General features: G+C 42.5%; 3 protein-coding genes across 7 annotated transcripts; 1 reads left to right on the top strand and 2 right to left on the bottom strand.

The window, feature by feature from the left end:
* Nucleotides 1-31: 31 nt before the first annotated feature.
* Nucleotides 32-6,187, bottom strand: LOC115059194 (eukaryotic translation initiation factor 5A-1). Of its 2 annotated transcripts, XM_029526827.1 has the most exons (6): nucleotides 5,807-6,187; nucleotides 3,982-4,154; nucleotides 3,469-3,573; nucleotides 2,458-2,589; nucleotides 1,871-1,943; nucleotides 32-853 (listed from the first exon to the last, which is right to left on the bottom strand). In XM_029526827.1, exons 2-5 carry the CDS (start codon nucleotides 4,147-4,149, stop codon nucleotides 1,881-1,883), a joined length of 468 nt encoding a protein of 155 aa, XP_029382687.1. In that variant the 5' UTR covers nucleotides 4,150-4,154; nucleotides 5,807-6,187; the 3' UTR covers nucleotides 32-853; nucleotides 1,871-1,880. The 2 variants fall into 2 exon arrangements, with proteins under 2 accessions (XP_029382687.1, XP_029382686.1); XM_029526826.1 differs by lacking the exon at nucleotides 32-853 and having other exon boundaries at nucleotides 951-1,943; nucleotides 5,807-6,186.
* Nucleotides 6,188-7,910: 1,723 nt separating this feature from the next.
* LOC115058509 (Y-box-binding protein 2-A) lies at nucleotides 7,911-12,532 on the top strand. 2 transcript variants are annotated; one of them, XM_029525848.1, is made up of 10 exons: nucleotides 7,911-8,041; nucleotides 9,030-9,093; nucleotides 9,212-9,245; nucleotides 9,313-9,402; nucleotides 9,490-9,729; nucleotides 9,964-10,052; nucleotides 10,150-10,357; nucleotides 10,572-10,703; nucleotides 10,912-10,985; nucleotides 11,296-12,532. In XM_029525848.1, the coding sequence occupies exons 1-9, from the start codon at nucleotides 7,963-7,965 to the stop codon at nucleotides 10,945-10,947; spliced, it is 972 nt and encodes a 323-aa protein (XP_029381708.1). In that variant the 5' UTR covers nucleotides 7,911-7,962; the 3' UTR covers nucleotides 10,948-10,985; nucleotides 11,296-12,532. The 2 variants fall into 2 exon arrangements, with proteins under 2 accessions (XP_029381708.1, XP_029381707.1); XM_029525847.1 differs by having other exon boundaries at nucleotides 10,909-10,985.
* Nucleotides 12,533-12,855: 323 nt separating this feature from the next.
* Nucleotides 12,856-20,472, bottom strand: LOC115058507 (solute carrier family 2, facilitated glucose transporter member 4). 3 transcript variants are annotated; one of them, XM_029525844.1, is made up of 11 exons: nucleotides 20,143-20,472; nucleotides 18,431-18,526; nucleotides 17,058-17,218; nucleotides 15,677-15,801; nucleotides 15,468-15,583; nucleotides 15,120-15,282; nucleotides 14,679-14,866; nucleotides 14,439-14,543; nucleotides 13,993-14,094; nucleotides 13,669-13,872; nucleotides 13,300-13,512 (listed from the first exon to the last, which is right to left on the bottom strand). In XM_029525844.1, the coding sequence occupies exons 1-11, from the start codon at nucleotides 20,173-20,175 to the stop codon at nucleotides 13,300-13,302; spliced, it is 1,506 nt and encodes a 501-aa protein (XP_029381704.1). In that variant the 5' UTR covers nucleotides 20,176-20,472. The 3 variants fall into 3 exon arrangements, with proteins under 3 accessions (XP_029381705.1, XP_029381706.1, XP_029381704.1); XM_029525845.1 differs by lacking the exons at nucleotides 18,431-18,526; nucleotides 20,143-20,472 and adding an exon at nucleotides 17,624-18,350 and having other exon boundaries at nucleotides 12,856-13,512; XM_029525846.1 differs by lacking the exons at nucleotides 17,058-17,218; nucleotides 18,431-18,526; nucleotides 20,143-20,472 and adding an exon at nucleotides 16,040-16,053 and having other exon boundaries at nucleotides 12,856-13,512.
* Nucleotides 20,473-21,055: the final 583 nt, after the last annotated feature.

Here is a 21,055-nt window from a genome sequence, read left to right as displayed (position 1 = left end):
TGTGTCATCTTTTTTTATTTGGCCATGGAGACATTCTGCACAGTTTGGACTTGATGTTATGAACACAAAGTAAGGATACCAAACTGCCACAACTTGGCTGCCTCCTTAATCACTGCTCAAAGTTTGACAGCACGCCAAATAATCCTCCAGTCATTTCTTCAAACAGCTCTGTGTGAAGGACCGGTCTGAGGGTCTCTGCAAAGTGTTTTTTATAAGAAGCGAATTAAGCTTAATCAAGGTTCTGCTGTAGGGCTTTCAATTAATGATAATTTGCATGTTCTCACGGCGGGGTTTTGTTTCTATTTGTCACTTCCAACAGATAAGTTTGACGGCTTGTTCAGATCAACTGCCAAAAGGAACGTGTTATACAGAAAAGACAAGATTCTGTTTGTGTGTTCAGTTCAGTACAGCAACACACTCCGAACAAGCCTCAACAGAACATTGTAGATTGCGTATTGAAGCCCTTGATAAAACAGAAGGATATATATAAAAAACAAAAAAGAAAACAGCTGTGACATTATCACCACTTGTCTTTCCCCTGATAGTAGGTAGCTGCTGAATATTCTTAGACCAGCACACTCCATTAGAAGTGAGAAACCGTTTTACATGTGTACGTCTGGTCCCTGATGTGGCTTCATTATGTGTGAATGCTCATAGTTTTTGTTTTACCTTTTGAATTTCCAATTACATATTAAATTTTATGTCTTAAGTAAGCCTAAAGGAAGGCCAGAAAACAGAGTGAGGGACAGAGAGTATGAAAAACAAAGACAAAAAGAAAGAAAACAGAGGGAGAATAGCATTGACGAGGCAATATCCCCTCCTTTTCCCCAGGTCCAGTGCATCTCGTTTGCCCCTGAAACAGAATTAAAAAGGGGGAAGAACGAGAAGAGGAAAGAAAAGTCAGAAACTAGAGATGAAAGATGCCTGAGAAAAAAAACGCGGTAAACATATTTTAATGAGACAATAAGTGTTTTAACTTGCCTCCTCAGAGGAATCGTTGTACAAACAACAGCTTTAAACACGTTTTTGTGGACACTTTATTCTACAGCCCGCAGTTTGCAGGTGAGAAAGTGCAAGAAAGAAGGTGCATGAAACAGTTTGACCCAACAGTTACAATAATGCTACAAGTCGTTCCTTAGTAGGAAATACAGGAAGCAACTGACTATATCAGGCTGTAAAATGAAGTGCGACCCACAGGAAATAATACAACATTGTCCAAAAATACAATATGAACTTTAAGCTTTCGATTATATTTGATAGTGCTAAGTAAAAATGATACACATGCTCGTAATAATGTTATCGTGGAAAAAAAAAAAACAAAAAAACAAAAACATTAAGGGGCAGGCAAATCCGCAATAACACACTGCTTAGTAACCTTGACTTCATACAAGCCTCAAATTTTCATTAAATGAGTTACATTTCCTCAGTCAGAAATCTTTAAATTTCAGCTCTCCAGTTCAAACAATTATATACATGAAAAACAGAATTACGCACTGCAGTAATATGGGAATATATTTATTTCAAGTAGAGTCATGGAGCCTAATTTTAACATTTTAAAAGGCATGTCTTTCTTTAATAATACTAAAGTTAAACTCTAAGCGTCACAACTCACCGAAACAGCCTTGGACCTTGCTAACTGGAGTTGCCTCCCCCTTGTTCCGTAGATGAACAATAAACTCTACATGACGTCACACACACTTGCACTGGCATGACGCATGCTGGTTGCTTGTGGTGTAACGTCCAAAAACACATACATACATAATTTTACATCACACACACTCTCCTCTTCAGGCAGGCTTGGGTCAGGCTGTAGTTGGGGGGAGGGTGAGAGGACAGCTGCGTGTCGAAGCAGCTGTAGCTCTGTATTTACCTGCAGTGGCTTATTTACCGAGGGCTTTGATGCCGATTGCAGCTTCTTCATCCATTGCATTTAGAACAGTGATCTGAAAAAGCAGAGGGCGTTCAGGACACAGTGCTTTTCACTTCAGAGGGAAGAGTTTATGTACACATATCCAGCACACAGACAGATTCTGTTTTTACAGTAAGGGAAGATTTTTAGTCCAGAGATTTGTTTTAGAGTGAATCACTTATTTGATAGAAAGGTTACAACATTGGATCATTAAAGAGGATTCCTCTGCTGCCGTGGTGCCTCGGCCATCTTTGTTTTTGTAGCAGAAGTGGTTATAATGAAACAAAGTGGTGGAATGGGCTGGGGCTAGCTGGTTAGCATGTTAACTTCAGAAAAAGTGAGAGGGAAGATTTTCCACTGCAGGAGGCATCTATGTTGAGTAAAGGAAGAAAGTTTGTTTGCTGTATTTTCTTCTAGACTGTTAAGTTCATTAAGGCTAACGCTTGTGTGATGGTTTTAATGTGACCGTGTCATTTTACAGGCCAGGGTGTAAAAAAGTGTCCTGTTTGTGTACCAGAAGAAGAAGAAGGTGAAATGAGAGTACTGACCAGGATCTCCTCTCCGGCTTCATGCTTGCTCTCTATCTCTTTGCCCAGATCTCCCTCTGGGATTTTAAGGTCCTCTCTCACCTCCCCGCTGTCCTGGAGCAGGGACAGGTAGCCATCTTGGATACCAATGAGCTGATGGGAGAATGAGAGAGGAAAGGGTCAAAGGGAGACATGAAAAAAAAAAACTTTCAGTGTGAAGGATTTCCATTAGTCCGACCATTGAGGTTTCGCTCTAATTCTTTATTCTTCTGAAACTTCTACACTCATTATATTTTAATCTAAATTCAGCTCCTCAACAATCAACGCTGAAGGGATACAAAGCAGGAGATGCTGACGTCAATGGCAGTGAAGATAACAGTTCCCATGATCCGGCTCTTTCTTCTCAACATTACCCAACGCCGTCTTTTGTTATTGTTCTGATTGAGAGATCCCTGGCAGCAAAAGTTACACACTTCAGTGGAAACATCTGCAAGGTAACAACTCTGATATATCAACACCGTTTACCTGATTCACAACCGATAAATCCTCCACTTTAAGGACACATCTGGGTGTTTGGCTGCTAAATGCTCCACCATAATCACCAGCCAATAACCATCTAGCTGATGCTTAGTTGCCAGCTGCTTCTGTTTCTTGCTGTGTTCATGCACGCAAAGCTCCTCTCACCAAAGAAACTCTTTATCAACTAAAAAACAAATAAACAGCTGCTAGCTGTCCCCCAGTAGCCAAGTAGAATTATCTCTGACACTCCTGCTCTTATTAGAGACGAAATGTTATTTGTGAAGAACACAATAATATCAGATGTGACGCTGACTTCTGTCACATAGCAGGTAAAATTTCAATTTGTTATCTGTGATTTATATGCTTGTTTATTTGCATTGTATCATTCCAAAAGTAGGATAACAGAAATATTCTGAGCACTATTGTGGACCAAGATTATCTAGTACTGAGTTATAACTATACACAACCTCAACTTTAACCACAAAAAACATAGTTTATCTTAAACGCAATCACCTGGTAATCCATCCTCTTGATGTTGGGAACGTCCATGTTGTGGGTAGAGGGACAAATATCTTCATACTTCTTACCAGAGAAGATGTCAATACCAACCAAGTGCACCTGTACAGGCGAAGTAAAACCAAGAATCCATTAAACTTCAAACAAGTGTACACTGAAGACAAAAATACTTTACCAATCAGTATCTATTAAATATTAAATGTCCAAAGTAAGTGTGTGAGTTGCCTGCTGTCGTTTTAAATAGGGATGAATCTGGTTTAAACTTAATTTATAACTTTACATTTTTTCATAGTGAATATCTTTTTAAGGGGGGAAACTGAAACCCATCAGGGACATATTACTGTTACTGTACAGACAGTGTCCATTAATGTGCATTAATATTAATGAGTGATTATTTCAGCGATAAGTGGATAGTACTCTGAAGGGAGTACTGTTTCAAAACAACGCCACGTCTTTGGTTTTATTACACTCAACCCACAATGTGAACAAATAAAACTATAATTTACAGACCTTAGCATGGCCATGCTTGCCAGTCTTGGAGGTGGACATCTCGACAATCTTGCAGGGTCGACCTTTCAGCACAACAAAGCCATTTTTACGCAGGGCTGAGCACTGCATGGGGTAGGTGGCGGATGCCCCGGCATCACCTGTCTGGAAGTCGAGGTCTGCATCTGCCATACCTGCTGCAGGGGCCAACAGGGACGTTAATGTTAGTACGTGTTCAGAAAGGATTGAAGAAAGTGGAAAAGTTATTGTTAGAGCTACATGTATTGAGTTCATAAGACCAGACAAAAAACTGGTTCTAATAAAACCCAGTGTAAAGCTGGCAAAATATTGACTTAAATCAGTACATATATAAGCCAGGAATTGGAAAGTGAAGACTGATAAGGTGTTCAGATAGGCTTTGATACATTCTAAAGCTATGTTAAATATTTAAGATGTCACATTAACACATTGTAATGTTTGTCCAGGACTGATCTAAGTTTTTTAGTCATTGAATTATAGAATAAGTAGCACGTATGTGAATGAAACCTCTGTGAAAGGTGCATTTCTGTCAGCAGGACAATGTGGAAATGTGAGAGCGGGCCCCCTGGTGTGAATTAAACTTGTAGACAAAAAGGGAAATGACAGTGATTCAATGCTGAGCTAAATAAAGCAACAAAAGCCTGGCACCTGTTATCCAGCAGTCCAGCTGTAAAAAGACAAACATTACAATAAGTATAGCTGGACTACAACGTTTGGCTGCTGTTTTAATCATCAGTGTCTGAGCCAAACTGTGTTTCACTTCACCACCAAAACTTTAGTCCAGCAGCCTGCCACGACTACAGAGTGCTGCAGGGCCAGATCAGCGGCTGTCTCCACATCCAAACGCACATAACGCTGAATATACAGCAAAGGCAACGCGCTGACTTGTTGTGACTCCTCACTGGTTAAAATGTTAAACCAGGGGCCGCTAATCTGCGCTGATGAGCCATAAATCAAATCTGAGGCCGGGCGTGTCCGATCCGAGCACCTCCCGGGGTGATACCGAGGCCAGGACGGGTCAAACATGGGCGCAGAGGAGCCGGAGTGTCGGTCACACCCCGGGGCCGGGAGTTGGACACCATGTCCGCAGTGGTGAGACTGGGGGGGCTGGCTGCGGCCTAGTGCGTACTCAGCGTGTCCCGGCCCGCCGTCGGAAACGTGTACGGTCCGTGTCCCCGCATCCATGCGCAGAGACTGCGCTCAGGGCCGAGGCCCTGCTGAGAAACAGACCGAAGTTCAGCAGCCGAAATCAGCCACCCCGACCCTCCACAGTGGAAATAACCACCGGGGTTATTTTAACCCGGGGCCGGTCGATAACACGCCCACACAGGATGGGTCTAACCGCGGAGCCTGGTCTGCTTTTGGCCCGCTCCGGTCCAGTAATGACTAAGCTAATACTCGTGATGGCTACGACGCGCACAAGCGCAATGAGGAAACAATATCAGTGAATGTAAAAGCCAGAAAAGTGGTGCCACAGAAAAATTCAACGAAATAAGGGGGGGGGGGGGTCGCTGCAAAATAAAGCCAGGTCTTGCGGGATTTTTGCAAAGTTCAAACGGCGATTAAAAAAAAAAGTAAAGGCGAAGGAGTCGGCAGGTTGCTTTTCCATTTTAGCCGCCCGGAGAGGCTGAAGCTGCCGGCGGGGATGTGATGAGTTAGCGGCGGCTCCCAGCTACAAACACAGCGGTGTAATTCCTCCATTAGAGGGGATATATCATAATAAAGCTGCAGACAGACATGTGCATAGGATAGCCCGTCTGCTCAGGCGCAAACACGCCCCGTCCATTGGATGTTTTGATAAGGAACTTACCCTGGTGATAAAAGCTCCGGTGTCCGGTGTTGCTTATCAGCCTTCTCCCTTTGATTCCTCCTGTGTCCGTGCCAAAGGCTCGTCTGGCCGGGGTCTGTTTCCTCCTCTGTGGCTGCTTTGCGATGTCTCTCTCTTCCCCCTTTTCTTTTTTTTTTTTTTTTATTCTAAGCGATGAGCTATCTCTTTATTCTTCTCTCATTCCAGGCTTTCCGCTGAGCTCCGGTCTCTTGTAATCCAAATTGGACCTCACCTCGGACAGAGGTTCCCGACCGGACCGGAAAGGATCAGAGTCCTGCACCCCGCTGTGTGTGCGCTGTGTACAGCCTGAACTCCACCTTCTCGGTCTCTCCCTCATCCAGCTCCTCACCACTGTCACAACATCATCAAAAAAAACAAAAAAACAGCAAAACAAAAACAAAACCCAAACACTGGACATCCCGTCGGAACTGTCACAATAAAATCCCATACTCCATTAAAGCCCTTATTGCAATGTCGGGAAAAGTCTAGAAAGAAATTAAAGTAACATAAATGTATATATAGACAGATTTGTAATGAAAGCCTTTCAGAAAGAAACATTAGTTTTGGGAAAAAGTAGTACAGGTTAGAATTAGCCATTTATTAAATAGATTTACTAACATTATTTTAAATTGTGATGCTGACATGAAAATAATGATCTTCCAAATCAGACACCTTTAAGATGAATGTGAGGTTGCATTGTTTCCGGTTTTCTCTTGTTTAATTTAGTCCAACTTGATGCTTCTTTCATCCAAAACCAATGAAACGGACCTCGGTCAATTGATCCGTTCTGCGCATGTGCAGCTCTTCGTGCTTGAGCATGGCCCACTCGGTCCTTTTTTCAGGACTGAGTGAGTACTTTAGTCCACAGAAACTTCTTTACTGACATTTCTCAGGTTTCTAATATAAAACAGAACAGACAGCTGTGGAAAAGCCCCCCCATCCAGCTGACTATTAACCCATTTCACATGATCATGTGATTTTGGTTAGTTTGAATAATAACGAAGTTTGTGGCATTGGTAGATCAGTTTTGTTGTCCCGTGTATACCACATACGGGGATTAGAGCCTTTGCAAGCAAATCATAGTAAAATATTTCTCATCCAACTTTATAATCCAGCGTTGGAGCTGCCATCATCTGTGTTCTCCTCTGCTGGCTGTAGCTGATAATTTCTAATGTTTAATTAGCATCTTTTTGTCTCTCTGTTGAGAGACCTATAGCTTTCAGCTTCATTGAACTTGGCAATTCTTAAAGCTGCTGGGTTAATTTTAGTGCTGTGAAACTGGAGTCCTATGACCTACGTGCTGAGAGCAGCACTTAAAGGCATAGTTAAGCCCAAAATGAAAATTCACTCATTTCTTTCTTCAACCTGTGTCACCTGAAGCTTTTCCACAATCATGTATGGCCTCTATTTACATTTGATATAGAGGCTCATTTATGGATGAACTAACTCTTCATGGCAGAAACCCAGAGCTGGATTGCAAAGGCAAAGAATGTCAGTCAGTTTCTGATTATTGCTGTCACTCAGCAAACCAACACAGCACCATTACTCAGTAAATGGACAGCCTAGATTCAGTATGCGTCTTCCCAGCATAAATTAATTGCTCATATATGATCTGAAAATGAAAATTATTTTTTATTATCACATTGGACAAAGTCACCAGGTCTACAAAAACAGTATAGCGCTCACAAACCTGTTCAACAGGTTCTTGTATTTGAGGAGCTCCATATATTAATACATGTAAAATACATATTGCATATCCATTTGTATCAAAGTCAATGCATCTTATATCTTATTATAACGAATTGCACAATCAAGCTTGAGATGGGATTATCGTATAGAATTTGCAATGTAGTGTGAACTATGAGCACCATAAAGAAGTAAACTGTCCCCGTTATAAAGATCAGGCTGTCTCACCCTTACCTGTCCTCCAGCTGTCCATGTTTCCCTCCCAATTTCAGCCAGCGGCCGGCCAATCACGCTGCGGCTCTCTCGCTGCTGAAGCCAATGAGGGCGCGGCTTGTGTACGGCGGCCGGAGGGGATGTCGGGATAAAAACTTAGCGGTGCCGGGAAGCAAAGTTTCGGGGAAAGCAGGAGGGAGGGGACTGAGGAGTGGAAGTGTTGGAACCCGACAGCGACCATGACCGACGCCGAGGCGCAGAGCGCTCCACCGTCGGCGCCGGTGGAGGACAAGCCACAGCCGGAGAGGAAAGTCATAGGTGGGTCCGGGGCCGAACTGTAGCTTTTTTTTTTTTTTTTTTATCAATAAAAGTTTTAAACTTTGCTCCAATCCATCTGAGAGATAAACAGAGTGCATTGTCAACGCTCTGTTTGTTGGCATTTCTTTATCTCTAGTATTTAAAAAAGCACTTGTCTAACGTGTTAAACTGGGTCTGTAAACCCCCCAACCAGCAGTAATGTCGGATTAGAAGAGCTGACAAGACAACAATAAAGATAATGAGGACGTCTCAGTTATTTCTTTATTTGGCACCGTGTTGTGTTTCGTTGCTGGACGAACACGTGTCCTCAGTTTTACACAAGGAGTTTGTGTGTCGCAACCGCGAATACAACTGAAGTTAAACCTGCAGTGTGAGATTTATTTGGCCAGCTCAAATCCAACGTTTGAATAAAATGTTTATTTTTTTTATTAATATTGTTTCTCCCAGTATATTTCTAATGTAGATGTTCCGAAAAGATCTAAAGTTTTAACCTGGTGTTTTGTTTTTTTTTTTTCTGTCTCTGAACACTTGACCTAAATTTTTCTCTTTTATCAGCTGTCGCGCGCTCCGAGTTGGACTCGTGCACGCGCCGCCACAGGTGCAAATGATAATAGTGAGAAATGGAGGTGCCAATTAAAAAGCCTTAAACCGGTTTCTACGACGGGCCGCTCACTCCTGCGTCGAAGACACAGCTGCTATGCCTTGTTTTGGCTTTTTTTTTTTAATATGCTGACCTGTTTTTGTGACCTTTTTTTTTCTTTTGTCCGAGGTGACAAAATGTGTCTTTGTCGAGTAGCCCTCCCTCTGACCTGGTGCAGACATGGCTTCAACGTTTTTACTGTTAATGATTGACGCACAATGCCCCCATTTCTCGCCAGCAAGGCTGCCATTGATAGTAATAAGATAACAGTACAGTCCGAGACTGGCACCATAACATAACACGAAGTATTTGAGGCTGTGTTTAATCATGTGCTAAATGCTGTTGCAGCCACCTTGGTCCAAGGCACAGTGAAATGGTTCAATGTGCGTAATGGATACGGCTTCATAAACAGGTACTGTCTGGTATATTTACATTTCTTAAGACACTTTTTAGCCCAAGTTCAAGTTTGCCGCTTTAGTTCATCTCCTTTTTAAATATGAGTCAAGCTCACAAGTGTGTTTGCTTTTCAGGAATGACACTAAAGAAGATGTATTTGTTCATCAGGTAGGACAAGAGACTTTGAGGTTGTGTAAATATATGCCGCCCATTGATATTAAATGTGTCTTTGCAGACAGCAATAAAGAAGAACAACCCGAGGAAATTCCTCCGCAGTGTGGGAGATGGAGAGATTGTAGAATTTGATGTGATTGAAGCAGCAAAGGTAAGAAGCGTGGAATCAGTCAATAATGCAGCAAACTTAAATGTTTGCTGATTTTTAAAGTTCTCCATTTTTTCTGTTGTCTCTCAGGGCTCAGAAGCAGCCAACGTCACTGGCCCAGGTGGTGTTCCAGTCAAAGGCAGCCGTTATGCACCCAACAAACGCCGTTTCCGTCGGCGGTTCTTCCCCCGCAGCCCTCGGCCCGGTGACCAAAGCAAACCTGTGGCTGGCCAAGCCGCTGTTGAGGGTGAAGGGTCAGGGGAGAGTGACGGAACAAAACCTCAGCAGCGCCGTCGTAGGCCCCCTAGACCACGCCAGGAAGGACAGGAGGTAAGCTGAAGCAGAAGCACTGGAGAAAGGGCAAGATATGAACAAAAGCGATTGGAAAAAATTACAGTAAATCAGGTTTTGTTGTAAAAGTAAAATCTCTGCAGAACCATGTTTATGAACAACTCTGGGGAAAATGTTTTGACGTGTTGGAAGAATTGCTTTGAAAGGTGGGATGCAGCTGAACCTTTCGGAGGAGTTGTTGTAAACAGATCTTATGTTTTGTTGCTCTGTCAGGGTGAGTCTGGAGAGCAAAAGAATGAAGTAGCAGAGGATGACCAAACACAGCGACCGCCACGGCGTAGGTTTTGGCGTCCATACCGCAGGTGACTTGACATCACTCACAGAACTTCTGTAGGTTTTGATTGCTTCCACTTGTGGGATTCAGAAATGATTCAGTATGACCCTTGTCCTCGGATTCAGACCGTTCAGGCCTCGTCCACAGTCTGATCAGGCTGCAGACAGCCAACAGGCAGCTGCTTCACAGGAGACCCAGAAGCAGGATGAGGTGAAGCAGACAGAGGCCTCTGAGGGCCCACAGACCAACGGAGAAGCAGCTGGTGAGAGCCAGAAACAGCGGCGCCCGTCTAGACGCCGCAGGCAAAGAAACTCAGAATCATCTGCCTCAAAAGTGAGTAGCATGATTTGATAATGATGCATAATAGTTGTTTCATGTTGGCCCATTTTCTTTCTACTACTGTGTCCTTTGCTCCACTGTCATCTGTGAAAGGCAGATCTACTACTTGGATCTGGTACCAAATTCCATGAAACACAAACGTATCAGGAAAATGATCTAAAATCTGTGCTCTTGCATGGTCGCCAATTTCTTTTTGTCCATTTTACAGAATGATACAGAGAAGTCTGCATCAGAGCCTGGTACCCCACCTCAGAATTCAAAACCAGCTGACCCTAAATCTGCATCAAAATCACCAAAAGCTTCCCCTAAGGCCACAGTGAAAACGCCCAAATCACCTGAGGTACGGCGTTAAAACTGCCTAATATTTCCCCGCCATCCTTTTCCATTGCTTTAGCACTAGTGTTGTGATGTGTAGAACTTTATAAAGAGTTTGGCCTAGACCTGCTCTAGATGGAAAGTGCCTTGATGTAACTTTATGATTTGGTGCTATATAAATGAACTTGATTTTGATTTGATGACATGCATCTTAACTGTCTGCCCCACAGCAGGCCGCTGCCACAACAGTGCCAGCCCCAACAGAGTGACGTCAATAAGGGGACATTCAAGTGACCCTTGGCAAGAGGTGGGACCCACATTAATGTGGTGCAACCCTCAGTTAGCCGGGTGGGAGATGTGGGGGTGTAGGGTTGCACTTTGTGTGCTTCTTTTATAGAGGGCAGGATGATGGGTTTATGTGAAGGCTCTGTAGCCAATATGTTTAGACTGATTTGTTATTTGATGCAGGGAACATTTTTGCTGGATTGTGGGTAAATCCATTTTCAAAATTAGGGGTGTCTTGTGTTTTAATGTCTTTCTTTACTGTCTTTCTTTCAATCTCTCTCTCTCGCTCTCTCCTTTTTTCTTTTTTTTTGGGTTTGTTTTGTTTTTTGTAGGTCCTAGGGTTGGAAGACTGGACCCGTTTCAGAAATAGTGTTGTGCTCTCCCCTCGCTGCACTCACCTATCCTCCAACCCACTTCGTCTCGCTGTCATTTTCTCAAACCCCTTCCCCATCTCACCTCATCTTGTCTTGTCTGGTTTAGACACTGATGTGTTGACAGGGATGGTGTAGGGAAGAATGGGATACTGGTGGGTGGTGGGTGCATGTTTAGAAATTAAAAATACATCATTAAACAGAAAATGGGAAAGAAAGGACAATCTGCTTGGTAGCCCAGTTATTCCAACCCCCCTTATAACTATTTTTCTTTAATTGACCAAATGGGGCACATCAAGTAGTTTAGTGGAACCAGCCTTGAGTTTTATTTTAACTTAATTTGGTTGAAGAGGGGAAAGCCAAGCAGGTGTGTGAGGTAGGTGGTGCATTATGGGAGTCCGTTTAGTTCTGTTACCACCTCAATTGATTCTTACGACATACTACTCCCTTCATCCTCCTCAGTTGAGGATACATTTAAAAGAAACTTTATTTCTTTTGTTTTATTTGTGCATGCTTTTCTTTGGAGGGGGTTATGTGCAATGTCAGAACTTAAAATGCTAATGAATAAATCATATTTGCAAATCCCAGGATCCAGTCCTTATTTCCTGGGGTCTTAGATGAAAGGCTGAAAAACTACAAAGCAGTTTTTTCATTTTTTTGGATGTTTTTCCCAAAATTGGCTTGAATAATATGAATGGTCAGTGGTGCGTGGAGGGTTTTTTTCTTTTTCTTTTTTTTCAGTAACATACATTACTTACATCCTAAAGTCATATTATGACAGCATCAGTATTCTCTGTATAAATTACAGGTCCTCATTACAGAAAAGACAGCAAACAGCACACATGAAAGATGGAGGAAAAAGACACACTTAATGCTTGTGTGATTATAAAAACTATCTAAGATCATCTCTTTACAGACAGCCCTTTAAATTGCACGTTTTTGCTTTAGTCTATATCAGGCTTCTGTTTATAAAACCAAACGTCAACTGGAGTGCAAAAGAATTGAATTGCTTAGACCCTCACACCCTTAAAAATAAGCAAACACACTATGTACATATGAAGTACTAAAATAGACTTGATTTCTACATGTTGTGCACTATCTTTCTACTGTTCATAAAAATACTTTGTAATTGCACTTTGACTTTAAATTAAAGATGGGAATGCACCTCATGATTGAAACTGCAGTTTGGCAATAAAGACTTAGAGCCTCTGTTTATCTGTAGATTGTCTGGGCCGACTTGTAGGTCATCTTGGACAGTTGGCGTATTATCAGAGTGAGGCCAGGTATCCTTTTGAAGTTTGTCTAAAGTTGTTAAAAACGGCAGCTATAAGAGTATCTCAAAATAATTCCAGGAATATAAATATGAAAATGTTTTTGTACGCCAAACATCCTCTGAACAAAATAGAAACTAAAACATTCCTGCACACGTTGGGTTTAACCCTTATTTCTTCCATTTAAAGCTCAAACTTTAATCCACTTTGTAATTCAGACCAGTGATCCTGTACTTGTATTTGCTAATACAAATTTTAAACCAATGACAAACTTTTTTTTTTTTTTTTTTTTTTTAAATCAAACTCTGGATATCTTTGTCGATAAAGTGCAGGAAATCCTACTCTCACCCTCTGACTATATTGCTACTGAGTGCTTCAGCATTTTTTTTAAACATTCTTCTGTACTGGCAGACAATGCCACAACAGTCCAGATGTGTTCTTATGTGGTTGATGTTCCTTGAAACTACAACTGTCAACTCTTTAGCCATTGGTTTTAAGCCTTTGTAAAGGCAGATGTCTTGATTAACTTTGTATTGCAATGGCATCAAAATTGTCATGCAGCTCTAACACTGCTTTGGCACCACAGTCTGCATGGATATAGTTATAGACCTCAATATACATGTGAAAAGTTCGGCATCCGGCTCTAACACTCAGTTCGTCCTAAACTGTATTTTTCCATCTGTCTTCCACTCCTTCAGTTGATACTGTCTTCTCCCAAGTAGTCCAACTCAGTGCTGGGTTTGTCCAAGTCCATATCCATCATCCCCCCTGCTGAGTGCTGGTTAAAGTTTGCTGCTATCTGGTCGAAGGTCTTTCCCCGTGTCTCTGGCACTCGAAAGAATGTGAAGATGAGGAAGAAGAGGAGCAGTGCTGCGAAGATCAGGAATACATATGGCCCACAAAGCTCCTGGGGAAGAATGGGATGAAATCCAAATTCAATAACTCCCTGGACATCTGCAGAAAATGCTGGAACTACACATGACTGAGGCAGAGAAAATCATCCATGGAGCACTTTTATCATTGTTTCATCAATCCACATCCTCTGTGTAAGGGAAATACTCACAGCAACAGATTGGAAACACATGCCGATGATGAAGTTGGCAGTCCAGTTTGAACAGCCGGCCACAGCCATCGCAGCGGGCCTTGGACCCTGAGAGAACAACTCAGCAACAAAGAACCAGGGAATGGGACCTGGACCCACCTCAAAGAAGGCCACAAAACCAAAGATCGACAGCATGCTAATGTAGCTCATCCAAGGAACGCTGTCCTGTCAAGTGTAGGAAGACGTGGCTCAGACATTCATTGAGATGAGGAATCATGTTGTTTAAAACAAAAACAGCACAGTTTAAGATACATATTTGATAAGATGCATATTTGGGACACTGACCAGTAAAGCAAGAGCAACAGTCATGATGATGGCAGAGATGCACATTCCTCCAAGTCCTAGCATGTGGAGTGTCCGGCGACCCATCCTCTCTACTAGGAAGAGCTGTAAATAAGAGCAAAATGGCGTTAAGGATGTCTATTCCAGCTCATTCCAGCTATTTGGTGATTGTGCTGCCAGCAGGACTAAAATTGAAATACCTTGACCTGTTAAATGACATTGAAAAATCTTGACTTGCCAACCAAATCAAACCAGAAAAAACAGCCTTCTCTGTAATCTTATTTGCTCTTTGATAAAAATGTTAAAAAGTAATAGAGAACAACTTTGATATATAGCAGGACAGTCATTCATGGAACTAAATTGAAGATAGCTTGAACATTTACTAATAAACTTAAATCATTCACAAAACATGTCAAAGAATGTGAAGGTAGCTGGGTGTGTTTACTCACTGAGACCACAGTGAAGGCACAGTTTACCACCCCAGCTCCGATGGTGGCATTGACTGGACTCTGAACTCCAGCCTTTGTGAAGATACTGGTGGAGTAGTAGAAGATCTGCCAAAGGGGTAAACAGGTTAGATTTGGGTAAAGTCAATATTAGCCTTCACTGATTCCTGTTTTTCAAGGATTTGGGGACCTTTGTAATAAACAGATTCAGTTATCATGAGTGCAGCAGCAAACGCAACTCACTGCATTGATCCCAGAGAGCTGCTGGGAGAGCTGCAGCAGGATGGAGATGATCATGGGCTGGCGGTAGATTGGAGAGCGAAAGAGCTCCAGGATGGACACCTTCCTCTCCATGTCCATCCTCCTCTTCTCCTCCTTCATTTCTGCCAGCATGTCGCCCACCTCCAGCCTGCCTGTTAACCTCCTCAGACCTGCTCAAAGGAGGAAAATGATCGGCTAATATGAGAACCCATTGGGATGTTGGAGGACTTGGTATAGGGGGCTGTCTAAACATCCTACATATACAGACACAGGACAGTTAGCTCTATAAATGTGACATAAGCTGACTCAAAAGTACTTAATTATAGATGGCCATGTACAGTATTGTAGTAAATTATATAAAATAGGGATATCCAACCATTGTTGTACACGATAAGATCAGGACATTAAAGGCTCTCTGCTCACCGCTCTTTGCGTGGTGCTCCTGGCAGCGGACAATGTAGAGGAACCGAGGGCTCTCGGGGCAAAAGGGTAGAAGTGCCATCTGAAGTACTGTTGGCACAACAGTTAAACCCAACAGAACAGGCCACAAGTCCTCACTGCCCAGTAATGACTCCATACCAAGAATCTGCGCAGGAAGATGAACCAGATGTGGGGGCGTATAAAAGATCCTGTACATTATTTTGAGGTGAAATTTTAAAATAAACTCAGATTTAGATTCATATCTGTTGGTAGGAAGAAACACAGAGTTACAGAAAATGGAACCGCTAAGAAAGATCTGGAGGTCCCTTATGATGTCTGAAGCTGTCCTACCTGTGCAATGAGAATGCCAGTGACTATAGCCAGCTGATGGAGTGTGCCCAGAGCCCCTCTCAGACTGGTGGGAGCAATTTCACCCACGTACATCGGTGTCAAACCTGATGCCAGCCCTGCAGAGAAGAAAAGTTTGAGGAAAGATGTGTTTTACAGGGTCAGATGAACTCAGATCAGACTTGCAAAGAACGGAAAGATTGACTTCTCACCGCAGTAGGCGCCAATTATAAAACGCCCAAAGATCATCATCTCAAAGGAGCGACAGAGCTTGGACAGCCCCATCAGACTTCCACCAATGAAGGCCAGCAGGTTATTTATGAGCATGGCTTTCCTCCTGCAGAAACACAGACACACACATCAGGAGTTAATGTTCCTCATTGTGACTCTGAACCCAACCTAATATGACTTCTGTCATTATCAAGATCAACAGATCAACAGCCCCATACTGCGCATTCACTGATTGTGTATTAGAGTTCCCCTCTCTCCATTTATGTGTCCCCAACAGTTTGTTTAACATGAAAAAAATCTAGTGGTGTTTTTACCTCCAGAGGGCAGTGCCACACAAAAAACACTGACTCAAATGCATCAGATAGAAGTTATCTTTCTCCAAAAGCCAAATGATGCTGCATGGGCAGGTGGCATTGACAAGTGGATGCAGAGTATGTGTGTGGTAATTTACAACCACACGACAGTGTGAAGAAGCACTTACAGTTTGGAATCAGTCCATTTTTGAAGATATTTTTGAACCATGTCATGCAGATCAATGGCTGGTGGGGCAGTGACAAAATCCAATAATCAACATGAACATATTTTCAGACATATTAAACACAGCTGAATGCATAATAATTCAAAGGTCTCTATGGTTTTTTTTTTTTGTTTGTTTGTTTTGTGGGGGGCTTTGTTAAAAGTCATTGCATTGTGTTAATATGCATCTTTCTGGATGTCTCCTCTTGCCTCATCCACTCTCTTACAGTTATGTAATTAACAAAGTGAACCACAATGATTTTCTGTTGCAATGTGACATCACTATACACAGTGAAATTCAAACATGCAAGTCAAGAAACATCCAACAAAGTTTTTACTCTAACGTTAAATGCTCACTTTCCTCCTGTGACTGTCTCTCAGCCTCCGAACAATAGGATGTGCTGTTTTGTTTTGCTTTTTTAATTTTAGGAAGACTTTCTCCACAGTTCACTCAAGCTCCAAAGCTGAATGCCAGAAACCAACCCCCTCTCCTCTATAACCACCCTGACACACTGCTGCCTGCTCTGTTAAGATCCCCTTTCAGCCGATGGAAGGCTCCAGTCCAGTTTGCATCCCAGCTCCTGTTACAGCGAGAAACTGGGTCAAGGAGGAACATCCTGGGCAGACTTCCCCCTGGATCACTGAAACTGGAACATTGGGATCCAATTTGGATCCAGATACACGTAGAAAGGAGGTACACGTGTGTAGGCAGTATAAACTGACTATAAAACCTTAAAAATGTGTAAAAATGTCATTTCTCTAAAAGATAAAGTGAAATATCTCCATTATGTCGTAATAGACGCAGGGAAAACTTCAATTAGAGGGTATGAGATCCTGTTTTCCTACCTGCCCAACCACTCGGAGATAAAGCCCACGCAGAAGGAGGACAGCATGCCCCCAATGGAGAAGATGGCCACAGACAGGGACCAGAGGGACGTGAGGGTCCCTGTGGGGATGGGCTCCCCATGTCGGTGCACCCATGTAGCGTTATAATCTGCCTCAATGATCTGTATGAGGCCAAAGCACAATTAAGAAAACTGAAATACGGAAAACATTCCAATGGCAGGCTCAGGGATCTCTTGCAGGAACAGAACAAGGTCAATTTCAAGCTTGATTTGCCTTGAAAGGTGCATTAGTCTACACATTTATATACAACCATATTATACCGTTCCACCTTTGAGCACACATTTAGATAATTTATTCTATATTTCTATTAATGTTCTTATTTATTAGCACAAAGAGTAAGGTAAACATTACACAATTAAATACAATAGAAGGGCTTGAACAGACGAAAAAAGAAGCACATTCACTTTATACAAGTCCTCCACTTCATTTTAGCAAAGAACTTTCTAAGTCAGGGAAAAATACAAACAAAGAACAAAGCAAATTTCACATATGAATTAAGACAAGACCTTTTAAATGTATTTGGATCTGTGTTGAGAGTCTCTGCAGTTGAGCGTTTTAGCCACTGTTGTGTTTATCAGTTATAATTCTTCTTCACAGAGCAGACAGTGTCTCAGTGACCCAGGCTGGTTGGTTAGCATGCTAAATGAAGAAGAGAAGTGATAAATGGAGGAGCAAAACAAGAAGTTGCCACAGGGGACTGTGAACTCCCCTGTGGCTTAATGAACTCAGCAACATTAATTCTGTCCAGCTCTTCCACAAAAATGTATGCAAAGCCCCTTTAAAAGCAATCAATTACAAGTTTTGTCAAAATGCAGCACCCACAAAGAGAAGGCAGCTCCTCTGTAAATACTTCAGCTGAGTTTGTAGTCATGGGTGAAGGTAAGATAGATGCCTGACTACCAGCAGCCAAGTCAGAAACAGCTCACCTGACAAGATTCAAGTACAATCACCTCACTCAAGCTCTCTAAACACACAGTCAGCGACCTGAGGTTTGATGTGCAAACCCCACCGTGTGGCAGAAAATACAAAACTACACAATGGACATCTCTCTCTATCTTTGCTGTGGTTGCCTTGAGACGATAAAAGGTTCACCTTCCCCACCCTGCATCCATTTAATTCACAGCGCCACCTGGCCCGAGGCAACATGGTAGGACGTTGTGACGTCAAACACATCCTCTTGTAAAATAAGGCAGGTGACATCTGGTTAAATCACATCATGAGTCCTGCGCCAGAACTCACTTCCTTAATTAATTTCATCAGAAATCTTCTGGGAATATTATTGTTTAGTTTTGATCACTGTACTCAGTTTTTACCTTCTGAGGCGCATTGATGACACCAATGTTGTATCCAAACTCCAGAGATCCCAGTACAGCAGTGAAGACCGAGAGAGCGAGGGTTCCAGTTACTGTCTGGAGGAGCGACACACAAACACAAACAAACACATTTCAATAATTACACAACATATTTCAACCTGTACTATGTTCAGAATGGTGAATAATACTGAAAAAAAAGATAATACTGTCAAAATGAGAGCGCGCAAAACAGGATTGGTTTCATTCCACACACCCTCACACGTTCTTTCTCCACTAACATCAACTATATATAACTGTGATGCTGATGAGAGACAATCTCTCCATGATTTCACAGGCTACTTTACTGTTGATGCCTGAACTTAAGCCCCCCCACCAGTTACCCACTAGGCAACAGGCACCTGTCTCTACGGTGACAGACGACAACCTTGGGGGGAGTAAATCTTTCCCTTCAGCCCGAAGTGTGTTTCATTCTCAAAGAGCCATTTCATAAGCAGCACATTATTTAGCCTGGAGTTAGACGCTGAAGATGTCTGTCTACAAATTAGATGGATTTTTAGGATGATTTGGTGATTCCCATTTTTTTGTTTTTTTTGTTTTTTCTGTTCTATGTATTATGTTGCCCAGCTGCTGTGAGTTAGTGTGCGTCTTTAAGACTGTGTCGTGACCTTGCTGTGTTGAGTCTGTAGATAAGTTGTGTTTTGTAATCATGGACCAAAACAAAAGGGTGTGTGTTTGCCTCCATGCACGTGTCCTTGCAGAAAAGGTAAAAGAGAAAAAAACATTAGAGGCACTCTGTTATGCTCTGTTAAACCTCCTGTCAACTGTGTTTCATTGCAATTCCCTCACAGCTAAGTGTGTAGTCACTCATTAACCTTTCATGCATGTGTATATTTTCCTTCACAGTTTGATCTTTACAAATTTCAGGCTTTGACTCAGTAACCTGCTACTTACTGTCCAGCACTAACTTCTCATTTAGTTTGTTATTTTTATTTATTGCTTAATTTCACATTAAAACTTCTAGTTAATAGAGCTCCCTCCCTGGATCACTAATCTGCCCAGGCAGAGAGTTCAGTGCATCTGGGACCATTTTGTCATCAGTCCTGCAGCAGAAACTACTGTCTTGATGGCGCCACTGATTCTGCCCAAAGACAATTAAAGCCACCCTGAATCCAAAATATTTAACAGGACAGCCACCTGACCTAGAAATTACTTGTGGAAAAAGAGTTGGAGGTAACATACAACACAGGTATTGTTTATGAGGGCAGTGAAGTTGAACCAGTCAAACTAGGTGGCCTGACAAATGAGATATTTACCTTGTCAAGGTCATCTTCAGACTTAAATTAATGCCAAAGTCAAGTCAGACCAGGGCTGATGTTAGATTTCTCTTTCTGCAGAATATGACTGCATATATCAGTTTTTGGAAAGTGGAAAGTGTACCTATAAAAATATAAATAATAAATCCATATTGTTCTTTGCTTTGATTTAATTAAAATGTTATATCTATTAATTGCTTTTCTCTTGGTTTCCTGATATGTAAACTGAAATTAGCCACTACAAAGTCTTCCAAATTCATTACAATAATTTCGTGCTAAAACCTCTCCAATGTGGTTACGCATGGTTTTCCACAAAAAGCAAAACTACATCAATTTTGTGAATGAAAAAGAAATGTAAGAAAATTCATACCCTGTGGCAGGCTCACTGGAATAACTCACCTCCCCTCCGAGTTGCTGAAAACCAGCTGGCATGTCTTCAGCAGCTCCAGACGCTGAGGAGCGGCCAACAGAGACGATGCGTCTGATGCCAAATGGAGACGCGTCAAAATCCACCAGCAGCACAATGAGCCCGGACTCGAACCGTCAGACCTTCAGAAACGCGCAGAAAGGTAAAATCCAAACGGGAAGTCCACACTGAAGCTGGTGCGTCCTGTTCTGTGGGGTGCCCTCTCTCTCTGTTCCCTCCAGCTGAGATAGAGTGACAGCAGCACACCCACGTGCAAACCCCCCAGTACACAGAGGGAAGGGTGGGGGTTAGGTGGTGAGGAGGAGGTGGTGGGGGCAGGCTGCTACCATGAGGGCCCTTAGAGCTGCAGAGGACGGTCTCCTGACCTTAACTACCATTGGCTGTGTCCTGGAAGAAGACTCAGACCTAAGACCGGACTGCCAGGATCCTCCAGACTCAAGAGATGAAGCAGAAGAACTGAGAGGAGGGATTTGATTACATTTTAAGATTCCTGTTTAAGTCAACAATAATTTATCAATAGTTGAAGCTCAGAAGCTTTGCTTAGGGCCAAATTTGGTCTCAGGGCCCAGTTTGAGTGGACTGGTCTTTTATAGAGTTCAAAATGCTAGTCTAGATGCAAAACAGAGGGGGATTTTTACAATTAACTACTACTATCTCAACTACAAAGAAGTGAGAGCTCTTTTTTCACTCACAGAAGAGAGGATTTGAGATTTACATACTTGGACCTGCACAACTTTGAAGCAGCGGTTGCTCACGGTTGCTCAGGTGCCAGACTACATTCAGACCTAACTCAGAGTCCAACCAAATATGACTCAACGTTTCTCATGTGCGGCAAAGAGGGGGCTCGTCTTTGACACCATGGTTGCCATTGTCTGTCTTCCCAAC

This window comes from Echeneis naucrates, chromosome 18 (genome assembly GCF_900963305.1).
Source record: "Echeneis naucrates chromosome 18, fEcheNa1.1, whole genome shotgun sequence".
Classification (NCBI taxonomy): domain Eukaryota; kingdom Metazoa; phylum Chordata; class Actinopteri; order Carangiformes; family Echeneidae; genus Echeneis; species Echeneis naucrates.
The sequence above is the reverse complement of the archived record's forward strand: the minus strand, read 5'-3'. Positions and strand labels throughout refer to the sequence as shown.

Excerpts from the sequence above, each read along its gene's own strand:
- LOC115059194 (XM_029526827.1), bottom strand. The coding sequence starts at position 4,149 with ATGGCAGATGCAGACCTCGACTTCCAGACAGGTGATGCCGGGGCATCC. Across the intron at positions 3,574-3,981 it reads GCAAGCATGGCCATGCTAAG|GTGCACTTGGTTGGTATTGA; the intron begins GTCTGTAAATTA and ends TCGCCTGTACAG. Across the intron at positions 2,590-3,468 it reads TCAAGAGGATGGATTACCAG|CTCATTGGTATCCAAGATGG; the intron begins GTGATTGCGTTT and ends TTCTCCCATCAG.
- LOC115058509 (XM_029525847.1), top strand. The coding sequence starts at position 7,963 with ATGACCGACGCCGAGGCGCAGAGCGCTCCACCGTCGGCGCCGGTGGAG. Across the intron at positions 9,246-9,312 it reads AAGATGTATTTGTTCATCAG|ACAGCAATAAAGAAGAACAA; the intron begins GTAGGACAAGAG and ends GTGTCTTTGCAG. Across the intron at positions 10,053-10,149 it reads TTTTGGCGTCCATACCGCAG|ACCGTTCAGGCCTCGTCCAC; the intron begins GTGACTTGACAT and ends CCTCGGATTCAG.
- LOC115058507 (XM_029525844.1), bottom strand. The coding sequence starts at position 20,175 with ATGCCAGCTGGTTTTCAGCAACTCGGAGGGGAG. Across the intron at positions 18,527-20,142 it reads TTCAGCAACTCGGAGGGGAG|ACAGTAACTGGAACCCTCGC; the intron begins GTGAGTTATTCC and ends TCGCTCCTCCAG. Across the intron at positions 13,873-13,992 it reads CTGTTGCTCTTGCTTTACTG|GACAGCGTTCCTTGGATGAG; the intron begins GTCAGTGTCCCA and ends TACACTTGACAG.